Source organism: Sabethes cyaneus, chromosome 1 (assembly GCF_943734655.1).
Source record: "Sabethes cyaneus chromosome 1, idSabCyanKW18_F2, whole genome shotgun sequence".
In the NCBI taxonomy this organism is placed as follows: domain Eukaryota; kingdom Metazoa; phylum Arthropoda; class Insecta; order Diptera; family Culicidae; genus Sabethes; species Sabethes cyaneus.
Window position 1 is genome coordinate 10,304,703 of NC_071353.1, and position 23,870 is coordinate 10,328,572.

At 40.7% G+C, this 23,870-nt stretch overlaps 1 protein-coding gene across 1 annotated transcript in view; it reads left to right on the forward strand.

The window, feature by feature from the left end:
* The first annotated feature begins 302 nt into the window (after positions 1-302).
* The window catches only part of LOC128737482 (scavenger receptor class B member 1-like), a 33,307-nt gene continuing 9,739 nt past the window's right edge, over positions 303-23,870 (forward strand). Inside the window, exon 1 of the mRNA XM_053832127.1 lies at positions 303-345. Coding sequence (XP_053688102.1) covers positions 303-345 — 43 coding nt within the window. The remainder of the gene's footprint in view (positions 346-23,870) is intronic.

Consider the following 23,870-nt stretch of genomic DNA (forward strand, 5'->3'; position numbering starts at 1 on the left):
AAATCGATCATCAAGATGAATTGAACCCTCCACCCCCCTCAAACTTCATTTTATTTATCCGTTCTTAGATACATCTTACATTCGTTCAAAGTTCTAGCTTGAATTCGGCTCCCCATTTCCGTAAACATCGAGCGACCCATCGCTGACGTTTCAATTTTTCCATCTGTTTACAGAGCTTACATCACGATGACTACCGCTTAAAACGACAGTGTGTGTATTTGTTTGCTTGCTGACGATCGCCTAGAGGAGGGTAGAGCAGGATTTCACTGCATGATTGAATTGACGCGAATAAGAGGAAAACAATGACGACCACACCGGGTTTCCCGCTGGATGCCAGCCGAAAACGTAAGTCGAATCAAAAGCTCCGCGTCCATTTAGGCTTATTTGTACATAAATCGCAAGTTTTTTCCGCCGTCATCCTGTGTGCTACCTTTGCATCCATTAGACCACTTTTGGTGACATTCATCATGGGCAATAAAAATGTCACCGAAATTACTTGGCTAATAGTTTACTTGCGTCAGCCTGCAAATGTGGTAGCCTCATCATCTGATCATCTGATCACTACGGTTCCAGGAGGGTTTAAATCACCCTCACCGGCGTAGCGCTTCGGCATTGGGCAGCGCTTCGAAAATTGTTTTGTTTGCTAAACAATCATTCAGCCTGGCAGTGCTAAATCAACAGCAATGGGAGTGTAATCACTCAGGTAATCCACACTAGTGATACTCTTACAGGAAATCGAATTAATTTTTTTTATGACAGTTGACCCCTTTGTCAACCTTATTAGCGTTTACCAGTTGCCGACCGCCGCGCCGTGTGTTTGCGCGGATTTTTATAGCCTCACGGGAATGCTATTGAAATCGATTAAAAGCAAAACCTTTCGAGTGATGATTTTCCAGTAAGGTGAAAGAGGGGAGCAACAACAAAATAGCATTACACTTCAAGTGCGTCTTTTGCCTGCACGTTGACTGACTCAACTTGACGCCGCGCCGGTATTGAGCGGATGGACATTGCGGAGGAGGGAGCGGGGAGGGTCTGTCTGGGGTCCACTCAAGGACTCGGTGGTGCCACCAGTGTCTCCGAGCTATAAAAACGATGAGAACATCACGTGCATCAATTACGGTACTTCACTGCACTACTACAGAACTTTACCGGAGCCCTGAGGAGCGTTGATTTTAATTAGATATGCTGGTTGAGAAATCGTGTAAACATACCTGTCCGGGCGGATATCTTCCATTTAGTGTATAAGGCTAGTTTTTCCTACAAAAATAGTGCTGTTAATTAGGCAAAACTGAGACGTAATTAATTTGAGAAAATTAGCTTTGATTTTGCACGAGCGTTTATAAAAGGTTTGCCATCATCCATACCAAATTAGACGAGGATTGTAAATATACTGTTGTGAACAATCAGTTGAGTGTTCGACACTATTGACGCTCCACAGTACAGTACTATGCCATTTTGATTTTTTAATTTATACCTTCCAATCATCTCGTTGAGTTTATTTTAAAAATTTACACCCTTGTGTGAGTAAATTTTAAGCTAAAGTTAGAACTTTTGCCTGGAATGTGTTGCACAATTGACAAGGATTACCGGACATACGAACTGTTCAATTATATTTCAAACAGCACTGCACAAAGACAGTCAGCTTCTAAAATTAGTTTTTTCGTAGTTGCATTTTTACAGTTAATATCGTTTGCTGATTTGTGTCGTCAATTGCAGAACATTCAATGTTCGAAATGATTGTAGTTGGTAATACTAACAGTGCATGAATTAAGATTTTAATTCTTTATAATGGTAGTTTTTACCATGCCATTAGAAAGTAATGAAACAAAGGTGTTGATAGTTTCCAAATAGAATGGGGCAAAATGTGAACTGGGAAATGGAAAGAGCGGCAAATTAGGTAAGGAAGAGTCATTGAAGCAAGGCTTAATAACTTGTGCACCGTTCGTCTTTAGCCAAGCTAAAGGATTCGCTGATCGTTCGCTGAACAAGCAAATAAAGACTGAAGATTTTGTCAAGATTTTTTTGGAAGACGGACGGAAGGTGATTTAATCTACAGAAGCAGAGCAATTCAAACTACGCAAGCTGGTGCTTCAAGGTGCGGGTGGAATTGTAGCGTTACGTGGAACCAGGCGTGAACCCGACTGCGGAGGCAGAAGCTGCTATTTGGATTACTGGAGATGCCAAGACCAGAGCGACTATCAGGTTGCTGATCGAAGGCAATCAACATGCGCTGTCGACGTCCGTCGAAAACCGCGAAAGAAGCCTGGAAAGCTTTCCAGAACCACCATCAGCCTTGGAAATGCCGGAAAAAAGCTGGTGGTACCTCTCATGATTACGACAATCTTTAGGAGTCTTTCAAGCTTGTTCCATTCTCACGACCGCCTTGCAGACCCGGTCGGATAAGGACCTGACCATGGAACTTGTCAAGCGAAAACTCCTGGACGAAGCCGCAAAACGGCAGGGCTCCCGGACGAACTCGCCAATGAAGATCGGACTGAGTAGGAAGAAATCGCTGGTTGTCACTATTACAAAAAAAATGGGACACATGCAGAGGGATTTCCGGTTATTTTCACGGGACAAGGAGAAGGGGAAACTGGGAAAGGCATCATTGGTAAATGTCAATTCCGTTTCGTTTGCATTTCTGGCCAACCGGCATGAGGATCGAAGCGTGGACACACCGTGGATCGCGAACTGAAGAGCAAGTACCGTCAAACGGGGTAATTTGCAACAGCGGGGTAACATGCAACAACACTATATCGATCCAATTTACTGTATATTTTGATCTGTTACTTCAATTTTTAATCTATATCAGTCTCTGAATCTTGTTGTTAACAGTTCAAAGAAGCCATAGATACTGTTATGTTGATTTTCTGCTGTTTTGGTGATTTTTAAAAAATTCCACAAGATGGTGTCAAATTCATCGTCAATTTTTCGTCAGTAAAACGTTTGTGTCGCCCACAGGCACTTCAAATAAAAGAAGCTTAACATACATTTTTTATATCATGATGAGCAATAAGGAAACAAAATAATCGATTTATGATGACTAGTTTTGTTTATCTTACTTGTTACCACGTTATTCGTAAAAGAAGTACTTAAACGGGGTAACTTGAAACAGCTGATAGATATAAAAAGCTGTATTCCCTTACCTTCAAGAGGCACTTTATCATTTAATTTTGCATCGAACAATACTAAAGCACACCTAAAGAGCGTAAGATACTTTCGGTAAGTCGCAAATATGCCAGTTTTCTCTGGATATACTGAAAATGGCCATAGAAGAGGCCAAAAAGAAAATAACCTCACTGAGAAAATTGACCAGCAATATGACTGTGTCTAATTACGATCACTCGTAACGTAATGAACATTCATATATTACGTAACCAAGATATCGATGATTTTTAACTCTCCCGCTTCCACTTCATGACGCGATTTTGCATGGCGATATACGGCGTGTAATGCGTTATTACACAACTCCCGCTTCCCTAAGTGCGTTGCGTAATATGTGGATGGCCTTAAAGAATCCAGCTTTAGCTTTAAAGGATCCAGACAAGGAATATCAACTGCATGAATAGTATAAAAAGTTATTTCTGTAATTTCCGTTACGGGGCTCATAAATTTTTTTTCAGGACATTTATGCGTATATTCATAGCAAAAGCAATAAAAATTGCAAGTCGGATTATCATTTGCATATTCAAGTCAAAAGAAATTCATACAAATCTTTAAATTCGTTCAATTTCCAAAAAGTATTGCTTGTTGCAAGTTACCCCGTTTAAGGGGTTACCAGTAACAAATTAGTTAAAAAATTCTACAACAGCCAATATTGATCGCATATTTTTTCTCAATATCTGAAATTGTTCTATGCTAGACCTAATATCTTTGTATTAATTAAATGTCCTCAAATGTACTGCAGATAAGTTTTCGCTTGCACTCATAGTTGAGAACTGTTGCAAGTTACCCCGTTTGACGGCAACCACACTGTTACAAAACCACGAATACGAGGTGAAACATGTCACACTTCCCGATGGAAAGCGAGCTATCGTCGAAGGAGAAGACTCCAGAGTAATCCAATACTGCAACGACCAAGCAGGGTAAGCAAACCGAGATGACCGTGAACAAGGCGCTTTTAACATATGCTGGCGATGAACCTGTTGTCTGCTCCGTCGATGATGCAGAAAAATGCAATTATTATTTTTAAAGCGTGGCAACCAAAAGGCAGCCATAGCAACGCTAAAACGAGACCTCTACTACCTGAAGCAACCGAAGGTTGAGGGCACCCTACGTACCGATGGGAGCTACAAGAAGGGCTACAAGCATGAGCGGCACCAGAAATTCGGTCACCGGGACCTGAACGCGATTTCCCTAATGGAGAGGGTCACCGGACTGCGGTGAAGGCAGCCTAGCAGTGTTGTTGCAAATGTAAAAGCTCCCGTACATCTTTTCCCGAGGAATCGAAATCAATTACCAAAGCGCCATTGGACCTGGTGCATACGGACGTGTGCGGTCCGGTGGAGGTACGACGAGATCCACCAAGGAAGTCCAACTTGGACAGGTGTCTTCGATATCTCCGGTGTCACCAGTAATAACACCAACGTGCTAAGAAACTATTCCGAGTCAAACCAGCGCAGCGCTTGGAAACAATAGCTTGGCAGCGCGCTATGAAGAAGGAGCTGTAGTCGCTACGGGATAACCAAACGTGGGAAGTAGTGTCTTTACCATCTGGAAGGAAGACCATAGGATACAAATGGACCTTCAAGAAGAAGCAGGACGGAAACGGGACGGACTACAAACTATGCTTCGAACTATCCATAAAAACCGCATACTTGTACTTGTACGCCGAGTTTGAGGACGAGATATACATGCGGCCATCATCTGGATTCAAGACGGATGGCGGCGAGTTTTGTCGGTTAAAACGCAGCATCTATGGACTGAAACAATCGGCATGGGCCTGGAACCAGAAAATAGACAGCACATTCAAGAAGATGGGGTTCAAGACCTCCGACTCGGATTCTTACCTGTATGTGAGGACGCAGAATGGTAATTGCAGCAACATAATTATCTACATGGCCGACATGGTCGTATGCTGCCACACGCAAGAAGATTAAGAAGAAAAGTAGCGACTGTTGTTCGGAATTCGTGTCGAAAAGTAAGACGGACACTACGTGTTGGATCAAGCCGGATACATCGACAAGACTGTGGAGGGGTTCGAACACGAAAATGGCAAGCCGTCCAAGATTCCAATCAATCCTGCCTACGTCCAGCAAAGGAGGAGGAGCTGCCTACCAACGAGTCGTACCGAAGCTTGGCGGGTAGTTTGTTTGTACATCGAGGTCAATAGCTTAGCCAATCACTGGCTGGGGGGGGTGTATCCAAACCAACCAAAATTTTTGCAATAAGATATGAGAACTTTGCTACAAACTACGCGGACTGTATCCATTCATCAAGTGGCGGTTGGTCAGTATTGGTACCATATCAATACGTATCGAATCAACTTGTGTTGTTCAAAATTGCAGCAAGTACAGAAGAACGCTTTGGTCTTGTGCAAGAGATATTGATTTTATTAGTGCTTTCTGGTGGATTCAAATAAAACTGTTAAAAAATCGCAAACAAGACTCTTTTCACTCCTACCGAAATAGTAGTCAATTGCATACTTAATTACTTAATTGGCTTGCAGTCCTAAAATATAGCCTGATGAACAAAGTTTCTCTCACGAGTTTTTTGACTCGGGAATAAGCTATGCTGGAAGACGATGTAAGGATGTGCGTGCGCGAGTGTGTGCGTTGCAGAATGTCTGCACACAGCACCGGCTTCTGTTTCTTTTACGCCTGCATGTGCGACGTAAGCGTTGAATGCTATGTTTCTCATACTCTATCGCGTGTGAGTAGGCATGGTTGGCTTTTCGCTCGATACACAACTTTTTTTGCAGACAATGTTTCAAATTGAGCGAAAAGCAACCCAAAAAGAGCAGTTGTTAAATATTTTAACAACAAAAAATCTGTTTTCATTTACAGTTAATGTTATCATCCTTTTATGGTGATTTTTCTAAACCAGTGGTGCCCAGGCATAAGCATGCTGCGGGGCAAATCAGATGCTCCTTAAATGCCGCGGGCCGCAATGACCTCTAGCCATTCTTGCGCATAACAAAATGTGAAATATAGGACAGCAAAAATCATGTTCTAGGAATCACTAGAAGATTTAAACTGGAAACCATTCACAGATCCACAACATACACGAGGCATTATGATTTAATTGCGTGAGCTCTGCATCTTCAAAAAATTTACTCATAAGTGCACCATTCCACAAAACAGTCCGCGGGTCTCACGAATTATACTAAAGGGCCGCAGTTTGGCCACCACTGTTCTAAACGAAAGAGCAAAATATTATTTTTGAAGGCAATAAAATTGTGCTGAAATATGACCAATGCCATTCCATTAAATAAAAAACAAAAATATGAATAAAATTTGAAGTTGGCTACAAAGCAAATAGCTACTACAAAATTTAATGTAAATTTGTTTACGGGAAATGATGGCTATTCTCACACAAGCGAGTATGAAAAGCATAGCAACCAACGTTTACGCCACTGCCGCAAGCGTATGACGAACAGCCGCCGTTAGTGTTGCATACTCGCGAATGCACAGCCTCGTTGCGTGTTTCTGCATAGCCCACTCACGAGGCAAACAACTAGTGAGCAGCCAGCTATTTTTTTCCATGTGTGGACTTATCACTGGGACCAATATAGTTGATCTATTTTGATATCGCCCGGGCGATTGCTGTATGACCTGCACTGCATTTCCTTTTGCTATAATCGCGATTGAATGAGCGATATGCTTATTAAATTTTATGCGTGCTTGAGTGTAATGGGGTTTACCCTTCCTTCAACGCTTGATCTACTTTACCATCTTATACCTCGCTGCCAGTACTATCCTATATTATAGCCGTCCCTGGTGAGGACTCATTCGTTCCTCTGACCAGTACACTTTACTTAACTATAGGAGGGACTTTTGCACTGTCAAGAGGCTTCAGTTGGTAAATATAGTATTCAGTATGAAGGAAGGGTAAATGAGGGGCCTGAGAATGAATCTATGCCAAAGACACTTGACAAGGAATGGCTTGATTCTACTAAGATTCGAACCCACTATCACTCGCTTGTCAAAGCAGACTCGGTAACCTTGCGACTACGGAGCCCTTTAAGCAACCAGCTAACCGTGAGGTTACAGGGATTTAGATTTTGCATTTGCTTTTTCTTTTCTTCTTTATCTTACGCTTTCGATTCTACAAGCAAGTGTACTTGTGCTTGTGCGAGTGCGTGCCCATACTAGTGATCGCTATCAGCTGCTCGGGCTGCATGGACGAGCGAGTGCGACGACCGTGGCTGTTAACTAAATACACACTCGCAAAACCTTCTCGCAGTGCATGAATAAATAAGAGCGAGAATTCGAAAGGCATACTTTTTTTTTGTATGGGCTTATCACTTTGACCACAACATTATTGATCTATTGTAATGTTGCCCGGGTGTATGCTGTATTCTGCACTGCATTTCTGTGCTTTATCGTTATTGAGTAAACGATAAGCTTATAGTTTTTTTTATGCGTGCTTATGTGTTGAGGGTTTTACCCATGCTTCGATGCATGTCTTACTATATCAAACCTGTTTCGCCTCGTTATAGTTAGCACTGGTGAGTCCTCCTGAGGTTCAAAACCATTACCTTATTAGGTCCTCATACCAGTATACTAACCATAAGAAGCGTCTTCGGGATAATGTATAACTCAGCATGAAGGAACGGTGATGAGGGGCCAGAGAATAAACCCATGCTAAAGTCACTTTAACATCGAATGGCCTACTTATCGAATAAGCATACTTATATCGGCGGGTCCATTAGACTGAGTACGCGTGTGTGAGAAAATTAGACCACACGAATGTGGGCTTCGCAACACTGCTTGTGCAGATCCTTCGTGACCAGTGTTCACCCCAAAGAGCAATTTAAGTTTTAATTCATTCCTCTAGTGATTTTTATAACCTTTTTCATAAAATCGCTAATAAAACTATGAGTTCCACTATAACAACTTCTTTCCGACCAAAAGGTCCATTTTTCAGAAGGTTTTTTTAGCCTTTTAAGGAGTCAGGCCATTAGCTCAAGTAGGTTTACTACGCTCTGCTGAAAGCAGCAATAAAACTAATCAAACTTTTCGCTGCTTGACGCTAATAAAGCCTTATGCTTTGTTTGACGAAGCTACAAAGCATAAAGTTTACTGCATAAAAAGCTAAATCATTCACACTGCTTTATTAACTTCAAAATATATGGATCATTCCATCTCAAGTGCACACAAAAATCAGAAAACTTGGATCCGACGATCAGCGATTTCAACCAAAGTTGCCATAAGTGTTCATTCCGACCCCGCAATCAATTTCCCAAAGTTTTACGCCAATTGATCAATTCCCCTAGCTGTGACGAGCGTCGTTTTTAAGCATAAATCAAGTATCCCTTAAAACCGTTTATAAAGTGAATCATACTTATTATTTATTATAAGACAGTTTTATGAGTGTTTCTTCAAGTTTCCTTCAGTCATACTTCAAAAATGTCAATCACACAAGATAAAATTCACTTGAGGAAAAACATTATAAAACCTGATACACTTGACAATGCTCTGACAAAACTACTATAAGAAATGAATAAGACTGATTTGCTATTGGATTGTTACTTGGGAAAGAACGAAAATTAGATCCGGGAAGGAGCATTACGTTCGAAATCCGTTATTTTTACCAAACTAGGAGATCCACTAATGGGGGGCCAATTATAATCGGATTCGAGTTCAACTTTTCTGTCAAGTCCCGTAATTCGCCGTTATAGGCGAATGTACATGTTAACTAAACTTGCTTTTTGTAGCTTTTGCAAAATTTCACTTTGAAATAAAAATGTCCAAAATGTCCATAACGCCTGTTCAAAATAGATGAATTTTGAATACTGTTTTTTAATTTGTATATTTGTTCAAGTAGGAGAGTCAGGTTGACGATTTCTTTTGTATCAAATTCCCATAGAACCACCTTTCGACTTCGATTTTGTCATGTCGAATGTCACTTTGCTCGACTGGTCTACGTTATGGTATTATGTAAATCACATTCGACACGATTTTGTTGCGCAACGCAATTCAGTCAACCGCTAAAAAGTTAGTGACTCAACCATCAGCAAATGACGAGCGAGCTATTTTATTTTGGTGCTGCATTGAGCCGCTATGCTACCCGTTCTCCTCGTACTCCACACTCGACATTGACTGAGTTGAGTCGAGTTGCTCGACATGACTTATATAGTAGGGCCCTATTTTTGTGTTGATATTTCATGTTCAATTAACGTTGACGGCATTAATCGATCTCTTGCACACGCAAAGAAATTTCCATAGGTGAGTGCGGGTGAAAATCTGCCAAAATGTTGCGATCTCTTGCGCTCTTTAACAAATTCCTATTCTGCTTCACCTCTTCAGTAAACTTTTGGAGGTGGCAGCAGCTTACGTTTGTCAACGCGAATAGGACACCGCCTCTAGTTTCTGATAATAAATCACAGAAGTTGGCGCTAGTATTTCATCATGCGCGATGCTTCAAACTATCAATATTTTCCTGTTGAATAAAACAGATGTCGCTACTTTGTAACGCATATTGTACATTTCGGAAACAGCTCAATTTTGCGCGACAATAAACACACAGCACCGTTACTCTCTTTCGCATCTCAGTTTCTTTTCTGTCTATCGCTAATCGCAATATAACGTTGGACACCTGAGTCATTAAATAGTTGGTAAACATTGTTTTTATTTATTGCGTTCATGTTGCGAAATTTAATTTTTTTGAATTGAAATGTCGCAAACATATTCAGCTCCTGGCTCTCATACGGTATCAAATCACTTTTCTGGGTTCTCAGATAAATGGTAGTAAGATGCTATGGAGAGGTATAGGTAGGAAAAGTGTTTTTTTTATCAAAATTAGGCAGAAGTCATGAAAACTAAGTATAACAGAGTAACTGTGCCACAAATAAATGAAAGGTTATCAAAGGTCCAATCTAACAATGAGAGATTGTGTACAATGTCTCTCTCTCTCTCTCTCTTCTGATTATCACGGCGCATAAACGCATTTCAACGCAAGAGTTCTTAAGGATTAGTTATAGCTAATGATGCCAGCAACCGAATGCAGATGCATTCAAGTGCATTTGTTTCTCCGTAATAATAGAGCAAAGGCGAAGAGGATCTCTCATGGTTATATTGGACCTTTTGATAAGTTGCTTGAGAAATCTTGCAAACTGTTATAATTCTCGAGGAACTTTTCAAAAGGACCTAAGTAACAATGAGGGATTCTCTTCGTGCCTCTTCTCTTTCACCTCCCACGGTAATGCAAAATGCACTTTAAAACACCAGCTTTGCATGAATCGGTTGCTAGCGTCATTATCTAGCTAAACGTGAGGAAATTTTTCGTTGGAATGCATTCATGACGCCGTAATAATCAGAAGAGAGGGACGCCAAAGAGAGTCTTTCGTTGTTATTTAGGTCCTTTTGAAAAGTTGCGCGAGCAGTTCCATTATTTACAATTCGGTTAGAAATTACGCGAAATCTCGCAAATGGCGAAATTTAAAATTCGGTTTCGCGAAATTTCGAATGAAATTTGACGAAATTCAATGAAATATTTTTAAGATATCGCGAAACTATAATTACGACTAGAACTTTCACTCCTTGGCATTTACTCTCATCAACAGTCCAATAACTATTCATTTCAGAAGAAATTACTTACTATCGAACTGTTAAATTCTAACCAGAAGCTTGAGTTTAAGTAGTGCACTTATATGTAGCATGAATCAGCGTATTTGATCTTATAGGAAGATTGTGTAAATTATTATTCAAAGCAAACAGAACCGTTATGGATTGTTAGGCGAATTTGTGCGGAGCGCCTCGTAAACAAAAACCAATATAATTTCGTTCGCCAAATATTAGACTAACAAATATTAAATCGGAAAATACTTCAGACTAAAAGCGTGTAAAACACCGCACCGCAATTTATGCTGCGTGGGGTTTTACACGCATTTTTTGCTAATATTTCACACCTAAACATGCTGTTTAGAGGTTCGTTAGAAGATTACACACAAACACGTGTACCGCCAAGCCTCGAGCGGTGATTTTCTTAATCATTCAAAACAACTAGATTAGCATTTTCTCAACTTGACGAGAAAAAAAACAACAATCCTAATATTGAATCGGCCCTTCGCGTCGGAATTTCCCCCTTCCGGTTTGCTCCTCTGACTACGTGCGGCTGAACGCGGCACGCTCAGAATGCTTTCTTCTTCGCTCGTTGCCGGTTGTTTACCGATCAATAAAAAGCTCTCCTTACGCGATGTTTATTGTCGATCAATAAAGGCGACCGCGCGCGAGATCAAGTTGCGTGAGCAGCACCGAACAGCGCAGAATGCGTTGCGTCCTTCGACTCGTTGCTGACTGAATACTCGAAGCGGGGATTTTTCCATAATTGTTCGTATTACTTTCACTATTAGCCGTACGCACGTCAATTTCCATTTCTACAGTCATCTTTCCTCCCACGAAGCGAAATTGCATTATGCAAGATTATGATAAAAAAAGTCTACCCGCAGTCATTAGACAAAAGAATCAGGAAATAGAGAGAAAAGTGCAGCTGCTGCTACTTCCCAACTGATTGGTTTGATTATCTGACGAGATCTCGCGTCTGTCAGCAAATTCCCCATCGTTTACCAGCTGAGCGGCCGACGCGATTAGCATACAATTGGAATCGATTAGAATCTCGCAAAGGGCGGGGTACGCTGCCGGCAGCCTTCGCGCAGGAAAGCCGATAATGCGCATCGGAAGACATGCAAACCGCACACTTTCGCCGTGCACTTCCACGCTGAACCGCAATTTTATAAAACAAAAAAAAAGATAAACAATCAAATGCAAATCGGGTTCGTCGTTCATGACTCAACGCACCACCGTCGGTCGAAGTCACTTCCTACCAGCATCGGAGAACGATCAGCCGTTTCATGTTTACCGGCGCGTCTCTGTACACAGGCAGGCTCCGCCGATGACATGCAGTCGTGCACGTTCGATATGCTATCGTGAGCAGCATTCACGCCAATTCGGTTCTGCCGTTGACTTTTCTGTAAACTGGAACTGGAACTGATGTACTTACAGTACAGTCCAAATCTGTGCGAGCGAACGAGTGCATTTGCCGGTCAAACATGAAGTCATTATCCTGCGTGTGCTGTCGCCGTTTTCGGGTCGGGTGATGGTGGGGTGACGCGCGAGGAACGACCGCTGAAAAGCAACTAGTCATCGCTCACAAAGTGTTATGATAGTTTCGGCCTTGCATATGCTGCCGAGTGTCAACCGGGCCGCCAACCCGCCCCAGCCAGTCAGCCCAGAGCGAGCGGTCGTTGATGTATGTTTTTATTGCGCTTTTTCCATTTCTTGTCGCCCTTTGGCAGGCAGCAGCAGCAGGATGGTTCACGTTGTTGGCAGTCACCATGGACTGGACCGACTGGCAAACGGGCACGTTCGTGGCTGAGAAAACGGTAACCTTGTCGGTTGTGCGGTAGTTTTCGAGAAGCAGATTACTCCGTCAGTTTTGTACGTCATTTTCACGTTTAACACCGATCCTTAAATGGTTGACCTGTTCTTTTCCGTTCCGGAATGGCGCACGCGGCACGTTTCGCGGAAGCGAAACGAAGCCCGAAGATTCACGTGCTGCTCTCCGAAGTGTGGCACTGTATCGAGTCCATTTGCGTATGAAATGAAATGTTAATCGTTTTTCTCCTTTTACGAGTCCGTGAGGTTCGCTTTGCTGGTAATACTGCCTTCTGTAATAGTAGGTATAGGGGTACTATACAAATGGGCACTTCGAAGTCGCTGCTTGTTTTATCACCGTAAAGCACGTCACACTAATTTGATGTTAGACGGTGCTTTGCTTGATTAAATCGTTTCAGTTGACATATAATGGCGTGCAAGCGGAGCACTATCAAGAAGAAATACGACCACAACATTTGTCTCAAATGGTGATTGTGGTTACGATGTGGTGCTGAAGAAGAAGCCAGTGAACAAAATGTTTAACATGTCGTTCGTTTGTGACGTAAGTTTTTGAGCTTTAGAATTAGATTATCTAGGCATCCTCTTTTGATTCCATTTGAAAAACACGGGCACCGCAAGCTTTATACGTAAATTTAATAAGGTGTTCGCCGCACTATGGTCGAAAAGGGGGCAGGGCCTGGGGAAAAGTTGTGTTCGAATTCTGTTATAATTGACTCCCATTATAGCTTGTTTTGTTCCATGGATCCGTAAGCGTCCCTTCAAGGGCCATCCCTTACCTGTTTTTTTCGCTCTGGAGACACTATAAACACGTTTGTTTCATAACTTTCTTCTACCGTCCCCTCCATCTATTGTAAAAAAACTACCATTATAAATATCGTAGGTAAGCTAGAAAACGATGCTTTAAGACCTTTTTATTAAAAAACAATATTAGGGGGTACTTTTAAAGGAATGGTCAAACGCGAATTGTTTTCTTTGTGGAAAAATACGCAAGGAAACTCCGTTGAAAGAATCCGAAACGTATGTGATGAAGTTTTCAAAACATACGGTGTCGCAAAGAAAGAGAAGTAAAGTATGCCCAGTCTCATGTGAGCGAGTATAAGCAGCATCCAACGCTTACGCAACTGACGCAAGCGCACGATAAACAACCGCCGATGCTGCGTGCATACATCCTGCTACCTACTTACTAGCGAGTGCACAGCCTCGAAGTGTCTTTCTGCACAGTCTGCTCAAAAAGCCAACAGCTTGTGAGAAGCCAACAGCCCGTGCGGGCTAGCGGTATACTAGGTTATATGGATACTCATTTAGTATTTTTTTTTGTTCGCCTTACGCGCTCACTTACGCACGCGGATAAGACTACGAGCCCTCGCAAGTGATCGGTGTCAGGTGCTTGGATTGCAATGACGAGCGTCGAGCGAGAACGGTGACCGTAGCCGATAGCTACATAAACTCGCAAAAACTTGTCGCAGTGCATGTAAAAATAAAAGCGAGAGTCCGTAGGAGATACTCATGCCGGCGTGTTCCTTAGAACTAAAACGCTCGTGTGACAAAATTAGACGACACGAGTGCGGGCTTGCAACACTAGAAATCAGTATGGGGGTAAGACCGGTACCTAATTTTGGCACCAGTCAGCTTACAACCGCGAAAAGAAAAGCAATAATGTCCAATATGTCGCTATTGATTATGGTTGGACTCGGCTAATCAGTTCCGAATATATGGCCAGAGTAATTTTCAGTAAATGCGGAATATGAAAATGGAGGCAATTTGAAATTAACCAAACGTATCATGTGACACTTCAAAGCACACTAGAATTCAAAGACAAGCACGATAAAAGTCAAATCATGTACTTGAGCCTCAATGACCGAGTAAGTTCCGTATCCACCCAGAAAGTGGCCAGTCCGTTGACTTGAAGAGGCATGATGAGTTATACAACCTCAAGTTACAATACGTTATACGATGGGTTATACGATCCAGGATGCAACAATTAGTTCAATATAAGTCTATCTACAATATAGTATTGGCTAGATCTAAACATGTCCCGGATACTTTTGAAGAAATAGCTTGGTGACCGGGCAATAGACGGTATATAAGAGATAGCCATAACAGCCGTAACGTTGAATAACATTTGTTTTCTCTGTAAAAGACTGTAAACGAGTTGGAGATCATTTAAGACGTTCCATATATTCCTGCAAAATGCAACCAACGTAAGCTAAGTATGAAAAACTAATTTTTTAAAAATGTCCAAGGAAAATGCTCTATAACTCTGCACTTGATAGAGATAGAGAAGTCATTTCTGTAGTAAAGTTGTTTGCCTTTATATTTTCATAACTTTGCCGAAGAAACCATCTGTCTATCTGCTAACAAAACAAGTGGACGTGTATCGAGCCTTTAGCGAACGCGAAATCCATAAAACATATGCTTGACGTACTCTCATTTGGGTGGTTGGGGACAAGTGGAACCCATACAAGTTTATAGTACTTGACTTAAGCTTTAAGATGAAGCACTGATTTCTTAAATCCGCATGCCCTATTTTACCCCATGGGCTCGTGAACCAACAGAAATTTATAGCTTGAATATGCGATTACTCAGCAAGTGAAGGTTCAAGAGATTGACAGTCTTCTGCACAAACGTGTATTCTGAGAGCTTCGATAATTGCCTAGAACATTGTATTCTTGTAAAATGCAACTAACAAAAGCTAACAATGAAAAACTAATTTTTAAAGAAATTACAAAGAATATGCCCTATCGATAAAGATAGAAATTTTATTTCTTCCGCAAAGTTGCTTGTTTTTACAATATTTACAACTTTGCCGAAGAAATTATTTCTCTATTTCCTAGCACAAAAAAGTTATTTTTTTATTTTTATTATAGTAAACAATGACTAACTTTTGACAGTTTTAGATTAGGAAAGATATTCATACGAACAAAAGTACTGAAGACCATAAATGATAAAATAAAGGCAAATGACACTACTGTTTTACCTGAATCACTGCGAATATGCGTATTATTGAAATGAAACGTAACCATACGTTTTATTCGTTTATAACGCATATGCAGTTAATATCAATAACAAACGATTTTTTGTAAGTTGTGCTTTTGTTATTGCATTTAATTTGTAAAAAGTTACATAAATAACAATTCAGTTTCACAATGCAATTATTGCGTACTACTGGCACATGAAATATAACGTTTAAGTATGTTATTTTTAGTGATCAAAATTAACGATATTTTCGATACAAGGGCGATATTTTTCGAAACCTTTCGAACCAACACGATCCCGCGAATACAACGCATTTCGCAGTGAGTCAGGTAACACAGTAGGAAAAAAGTTCCGCTTTTCGCCCTTTTGGACTATTGTGCATTGGGATTTCAGCGTCGAAATCTGTCCCTCAGTGAATTCCGGGGCTCTTATCTTCTTCCGGCACTTTAGTCCAACTCTCTTCAATGTTTTGCAGATGTACTGGTGAAAACAGTCGAACTTTTTTCCTGCATCCCGTTGGCTCACGGAATCCTTGTTGTTGAAGGAACAAGAAAGAAAACGAAGTCCTTCTGCGTCCATAATTTTGGCTGGTCTGCCACTACTTTGCTTGTGAGTAGTTGTTGGGGATCTTAGAATATGGTAAATAGTCGAAGCAGCATCATTTTCGTTTTTAAAATATTGTTCCGTTTACTTTTTGTCGAGATCTTTGTGCCATACGTAGAAGTGTACAACGCGCTAGCGAAATGCTTCTTGTTTTTACGCCATTTTGAGCAAAACTTGGCAAGCATAAAAAAACAAAAAATACTGGCAGAAAGAGAAGAGAGAACTAACACATTCACACTTTTATTTCTCTCTGAACTCGTTTGTTGTTGTGCATAGGAGCCTCGAAAAAGTTCCAAAATTTTAGTTGCCACCCGTTAAAAAGTAATGAACACCGGGAAGCAAGACAAAAGTTTGACAGAAAACGTCATACTGAAGTTCGTTTACTTTAGGTATTTTCGACTCGCTCTTAGTTGGACGCATGATAACACGCAGGGTCTACAGCTCATGGTAGTTAAATTGAATCTAAATTAAAGGTACATTATAAGAATGAATTCACAAAACGGGTTCACTAAACATGTGCTGTCAATATTTTGACCCGCATGTCAATGCGTCAATGTTGGGCTATACCGTCGGCGTAGGAAAATGGCCTCGGCAGCGTGAGAAAAAGAACCCAGACGGTGCGCCGGTTCTAAATCATCGTCGGCGGCGGCGCGGCGTGGCAGCGCACAGGACTAATTCAATTATTATTCATCCAATGCAACGGATGTCAAAACGCCCTGGTACTCCATCTTCCACAAGTTCAGGACAAGCCAGCGATGACAGTTCAAGGTTTTAAACTTTTGCTTAAATAATTACCATAGACAATCATAAACATTTCCACCGAACCGTTATCCTAAAATCGCTGCCAGGCCATAGCCCTGTACGAACCGGTTCTGCTAGATGTACCCGTATGATCTGATCGCTCGCTACCATCAGCTCCATCAATCAAAAGTTTAGATTCCGTTTTCATACCGAAAAGAGCTATCAATTCATGTTCCATACAGTACATCCACGGAAAGGGTAGTTCGTTGAGCCGGAATTGCCGACTTCCTGATTCGCTGTGTCAAAACAAAAAAAAATCCGCAAATTGATCCGCACATCCCACGCTCCGCCTAACGGTGCGTCGTTACGGTAGACCGCCGTAGGCTACGATGAGGGGGGACGGATGTTTTGTCTTCCGAAGACGCCCGGCACGTCACCAAACTGGAAGCGGCACCGTCAGGTGCTAAAAACCGCACCATTGACATTGAACTTGCTGTCTACCTATGGGCTAGGTTATGCGCGATGACAGATGACGCGTGAGCCTCTCATTCATCAGTCTCGTGCCAGTGCGAGCTCGATTAGTAGTTGACTGCGTGCCGACTCTGGATGATGAACCGATGCAGCATGAAACTAATCTTGTTGCGGGGGGATGCGAAAGTAACGACGACTCTGTCGCCAGTCGCCACTCACCACCAGCAAGCAAACGGACGAAGGTCAGTAGACTATTACATCTAATCGGCAATTATATTACTGCTGGCTAACAGCCTTCCTTCGTCTCATAAATAGCTAGAATTTATGAATAAGAGTCGTTCCTAAGATTTTCAACGATTTTGTTTGTTGTACTGCAGATCACAGCCGAAGACACATCGTCGTTTTGCTTAATTATGGTTAATTGGTGATTCACCCCTGACGCCGATGGCGAGCGGGTTTTCCACCCCTAGCCAAGCAGCGCTCCGATCCGGTGGTTATCCTTCGTCAAACACTTTTTCCTGCGCGCTTAGAATGCGGAGAACGTGAACACTATAGGTGAGCGATCGGTACGGTCGGTTTCAGGCAGCACTGTAGGTGATCCAGATTTGAGTCGTCGTCGCCACCACACCGGGGGTCGACCTGTAATCTAATGAGCTCAACAGTAGCAGTGACTGTGTGCATTTTTGCTATATGCAAGCAAACGTTGAGTTTGTTTGTTGTTCGCTGAAGTATAAGAAAGGTTGAAAAGAAATCACTTGAAATTATTACTGGTAAACGATCAGAGCTTAACTATCATTCGTTAGGTATTATTATTGCATTTATTTCGAAATTTAGCCAAAAGAAAGTATGAAGGTCTGTGCCAAGGGGCACGAAGGCGGGGCTCACGCAATGATACGAATGCAGGTTCACAACTTACCGTTGAACGGAAAAAATGAATAAATAATCGGGGTAACATTTAGCACTGATTAACTTTCGCCAATTTCCCCACAAATAGTTGATATATAGCACCTTTTGTTGTGACAGTTTGATTTAAAATATAACTGCCTTTCAACTAACATACGAACAACGAGTTAAAACTATGACAGTTAAAATATCATCAATTAACTAACGTCCTCTGCACATTAATAGTTTTTTTTTTGTTACTCTGTGTATCAGTTATTTCACACTTGACAGCATTACACACGAAAGTATGTAAACAATTGCAAGCAACTATTTGTAAAGCAATAAACACTGACGAACTGACATGATACATAGAATAAAATCCTCTAAAACAATCGTCCTACACATTTTGCTTGCACACTAGACCCCTCTGTTAGGCATGTTGCGGAGTAGCTTGCATTTGCAGGGTTTTATGCTGCAAGGTTTTTACATTTTTATGGTTTTATACTGAAAACTCGAAGCAAAACTCGCGCGCCGCGTAGTGGGCAGGTTGCGAAATATGCTTTTTTGAAAAAATGAGTGGTTTTCGATTGGACGATGGAATTAACGCGAGTGTCTCGTCTGTTTGTCTGTGCAACAAATTAATGTATGTATGTATGGGGGTAGCCAACATCAACTCAACGGTTTCCAATTGTACGTAAGTAGAATTACTGCAGCATCGAATTTATCTACCCAGTAACATTCATGTCTAAGCTGTTCGTGAAGGACCAAAAGGGGTTGGGTGGATCTATAAGCAATGTCGCTTATATAATTCCACGGGAATATAAGATACTTCTTCGACCACAGACTTCCGGTTTCTGGGTACATAACTTTGCCGTGCAAACTTATCTTGCGTGATTTGTGTGCTAGAAGGGCGCGTCAAAATCCTCTTCGATCTTATATGATTTAGGTTGGTTACCACATCCCTCATCCAATCTTCGATTCACTTCGATACCCTGATGCTCCTTCCCCTTTACGATAATGATGGTATATGGCAGTGTAATAAAATATGTGTTAGGTATAAGCATATACATTATTTGAAGGTATATGGACAAAAATAGAACAATCTCACCAACCGTCCTTCGAATGGAATAGAGTTACATCATTTGAGTTTCCACGAGTGCTTCCATTATTATTTTAATTTTTTCTTTTGGTATCCATGCGCATACTTTAAACTTTTTTCGGTCAAAGTTCATGAGCTAAAACGATACAAATAATCAAAATAACTTACATTAAGCTTACCTACCAACAAGGTCGTGTGGCTCAGCCGTCACCCAAACCCGCAGTTTTGAGATCAGGCAGCCGGAAACCACCCAGGACCCAGCATCGTACCTCCTAGCTTGACCACTCAATAGAGCATTACCGCGTAAGGCCACGTGGAAGCGCAAGGTAGGGGCTTGGGATGGCTGGAGCTATGTTGGACGCTTTCTCATTTGCCTTCCCCATTTCATACACTGTTTATCTGTGCAACGAATTAATGGCCCAAAACCTATTTTCGAATCAGACAGTCGCTAATTCTTCCTCACTTTGCAAATTGCTGCACTCCGTCACATGCATGAATATTGCTTCAACCCCTTTTTCATATAAGACATCCGTTTTGAATAAATTCTTGTGGATATAATCGGGTGAAAGATAGGTTTGGTCGCTCACTTGTTTATATCTGTTCATGTTCAGCACAGAAATTTTGCTGGGACGAGGAAATTTTGCTACTTTTTCTGGGGCACTTCTTTAACACAGACATCAAATCGGTCTTAGTTTACAGCGGTCCTTTATCACTTTTCTGGCGTACATCCCGAGCACAGATATCAAATTAGTAAAAGTCTGAAAGTCCTAAAAACTCTTCGACCTGTTGGAATGAGGGGGTCACTTTTTTTTCTAAAAATTAATTAAGAATGTAACGAGAACCATTAAATGCAAGGGTAAAAAATCTTTTAACTTTCTTCATCATACTAGCTACTAGTATTGGTAGTTAAAACTAGAATGAGTGTAAATTTAATCACGGTCGTATACAACATTATCGCTACGGCAAATCAACACTACGTATTCCGGCCAACCACAGAGCGTGGATTTTTAGTTAGACAATACCTAACATTTTTCAATAACTTTCAAGTTTGTAAGGGAAACATGTAATATACTGTATTGTAATGGATTCTTACAAAAACTTCCAATCTGTTGATACCAATATCTCTAAAATCTATTGAGGGATGATTGAGTTATAAGCAAGCAAACTATAACCACTTTTCGTTACGTGTTCCGTTTTCGTTTTTCTAAAGTGTACCACAATATAGAAATCAATGAATACCAAACAAGGACTAGTAGTCCTACGTCAAAAATTAACTGTGATGTAAATATCACTCAGCTGCATTGTATCTTCACATGGAATGCTTTACATATTGATGCAAATATTTACAACTGGGAGTGTCTGGATGTTCACTGCCATTCAGCTGGTACTGATGAAAAATGTCCAGCAAGAGCAAGTTCAACAGTATTAAATGGGCGACACTAAGCACTTTCGGCATTTCTGAACATAATCTCGAACCCAACCCAATAAATCGCCAAGTAATGAAATTTCGACACAATTTGAAAAGAAGAGCAGAATCCAGCAGAATGACCGATAGGGCGTCTAAGGCTTTTCAGAAGATATTAGTGTCATATATTCTTTGAAAGCTCAAAGCCACATCCCGAGAGTGCTCAGCGGAAAGTCATTGAACATCATCCATTCCAAGACAAATTCGGATCCTGAATGCCTTGATGAATTCGTTATACCGACGCAATTTCAGACGGATGACATGGAGACAAGCTGTTGATTGGAGATGTCATCGAAAGTAACGAAAGAGACATTATTTGAGAACCTAAGACGTCTTGGATAAACGAAAACGAAATGTAGCACCAAGGCTTTGCTTTACTTAGCTTAGCGAAAAAAATTTCCTATATTTTTGCACTAATTGATCGAAAAATCTACGCATAAACCCAAATAAACAACACTATTGATTTTTAGGTGTGCATTATTGAAAAATTAAAAATAATGAAGCATTTTTCAACGCCAGCAAAAGTGACGAAGTCTTCCCGTCTCAACAAGATTTTTTACGTATCCCGATTAACCTTGACCAATCTGATGTCTGTGTTAGGGACGTGCACCATAAAAATGACAAAAATCTTTTGTCCCAACAGTTCGCAAAATTTTTACGGCGAGACGATTATGCCTAAACGAATTTGATATCTGTGTTGGAAAAGTGCGCTACAGTTGTAGTGTTCGGTTTTAATATGATTGTTTACGGATGCGCATGTTTGGTGTTTCATTGAAAATAACTCTGAAATCTAATGAAGATTGAACGTATAAAATGTTACTACTTTGATAAAAGCTACATACAACGCATGCTACATGTGGCATGGATGAAGAATCGTATTATTACATACATGCTACTACAGGGATACCTCGATATAAGACAATTCATAATTTCTAAAAGTTGTCTTATATCGAAATTGTCTTATATCGAAACATGGGTTTTAAAAAAAATTTGCATTGGCGGTAGCCAGTTTTGCTCGGTGTTATGTGTTTACGGTTTTTGAACTATTCATTATTGTTTGAACTATTAGTTTTTACTATTTTTGGGGTTATTTTGAAATAATGAACATCTTCATGGCGCCGATTTCAGAATGGAAAATCAGCTCTGGCAACGTTACTAGCCATGTCAAAGGGATTTGATGTTTCGATATAAGACAAAAATTGTTTTATATCGAGGTTGTTTTATAACGAGACTGTCTTATATCGAGTTATCCCTGTATCACTACAAAGAGACCAACGTTGTCTTTCGTTAGCTATGCGGTCGTGTCTTGTACACAATCCCTCTGATTTTTATCCCCTGATGTCATTTTTACCACCTGAAAGTATTGTAGCAGCAAGCGCCAGAGAAAATGTTACTCATTCTTGGGTTATGTTGAGGATACGTAGGAAACATACACCTGGTCAGTATATGACAATGTATTGGACAACGTTTCAAGAGCTACCCGCATAAATGAAAACACTTGTGAAAATGGTCTTAACCATATCGCTATTATAATCTTTATAATCACCATAAGATCAAATGTTACAATACATTCACACAGCAAGATTTTTCAACGATGCTACCATTTATATTATGGTTCAACCATTATCATTATGTTCATCATATCACTACACGTTTTTGTATGGTGAATATTTTGAACGACCTATTGTTTTTATGGGCACTTGACGAATAACCATGGCTATTATAACTGGATAATACACCAGGCAACAGTTTGGATATGGTACTCAATCATTTCATAAATGGTTCTAGGTTGGAAGATAGAAAAAATATTTAAGGTTAAAGTATAGTTTCAAATAATGCGGGCAGCAATTAGGCCGAAAGTTTGCATAATCGCCAGCCCAAGATAGTTGGAGCAAAGCACGTCGACATAATAAGAATGTTGTTATTGTATTTTTCAATAATGTTCAACTGAAAGTCGCGTAACTCCCTGTAGAGAAATATACGTGATTTTTCACGTGGAAAGGACGTGAGGACAGACTTGGCATACACTTTTCGCTTCGATTTTGCTCTTTTGATTACTGCATCTCAACCAAGCAAAATTTAAACACTTTCTTCAGCAATATTATAGATAATTACTAGCTCTACATATGCCCCATACAACACTTTTTCAAATTCTGCTTGGCTGAGGTGCAGTAATCAAAAGAGCAAAATCAAAGCGCAAAGTGTATGCCAAGCCTGCGTGAGGATTAGTGAGTGTTTCGTGTATACAGGGAAAACTAAGTTTTGTAATCCTCCTGAAATGTTAAAACTTAAACTATCGATTTACTATCAACATATCAATCAGTTATTCTCAACTTACCAAATAATGCTGAAAAATTTTCCACTGGCTTATTTGCGATGAAAAATATGCGTCGTAATTTGCGAAATTCCACGGACTTTCCTGGCGATTTACGCAACTTACTGTTGATTATAGGGAGATTGATCCAATTCTGACTGCTTGCCAAAACTGTTTAAATAAAAAAACAAAAAAAGTGTTGCCGAATTACGTAGTTTTTCTCTTTGCGCGTCTGTACTTTATATACCGTCTGTAGCAGGGAATCAAAAATCACGAACGCACAAGAGACAAAGATATTGTCCCTACTTTAAAATGTTTCGACAACGTATGATGAAAGTTTGTCACTATTGCATGGAAGTTAGGACAAAGACAAGTTATCGTAGCTGTTTATCGTGGATACAGATGTTTCATGACAACTATGTTGTTGCCTGCGAAAAAGACACACTGTTGTATGCAATACGTATTGTACGCAACAAAAGCAATCCTCATCATGTCACACTGTGTCGGCAGCTGCAGTGTTTGGTAGTTACCAAGGTAACGCTGGTAACTATTGTACGCCAAAACTTGGATCAAAGCAAGCTAGTCTTTTTCTTAAGGTTTTTACTGTTTGTCTCTTTTGCTGATAAAGTATTGTCTTTAACCAGCCGACTGGCGACAAAGACATATTTGATTGTATACCTGCATCACCAACAACAATCGCTTGTGAGAGCGAGTGTGTATCAAAATATATTCTCATCGAAAGTTGTCCTGCTTGCTGGTGTG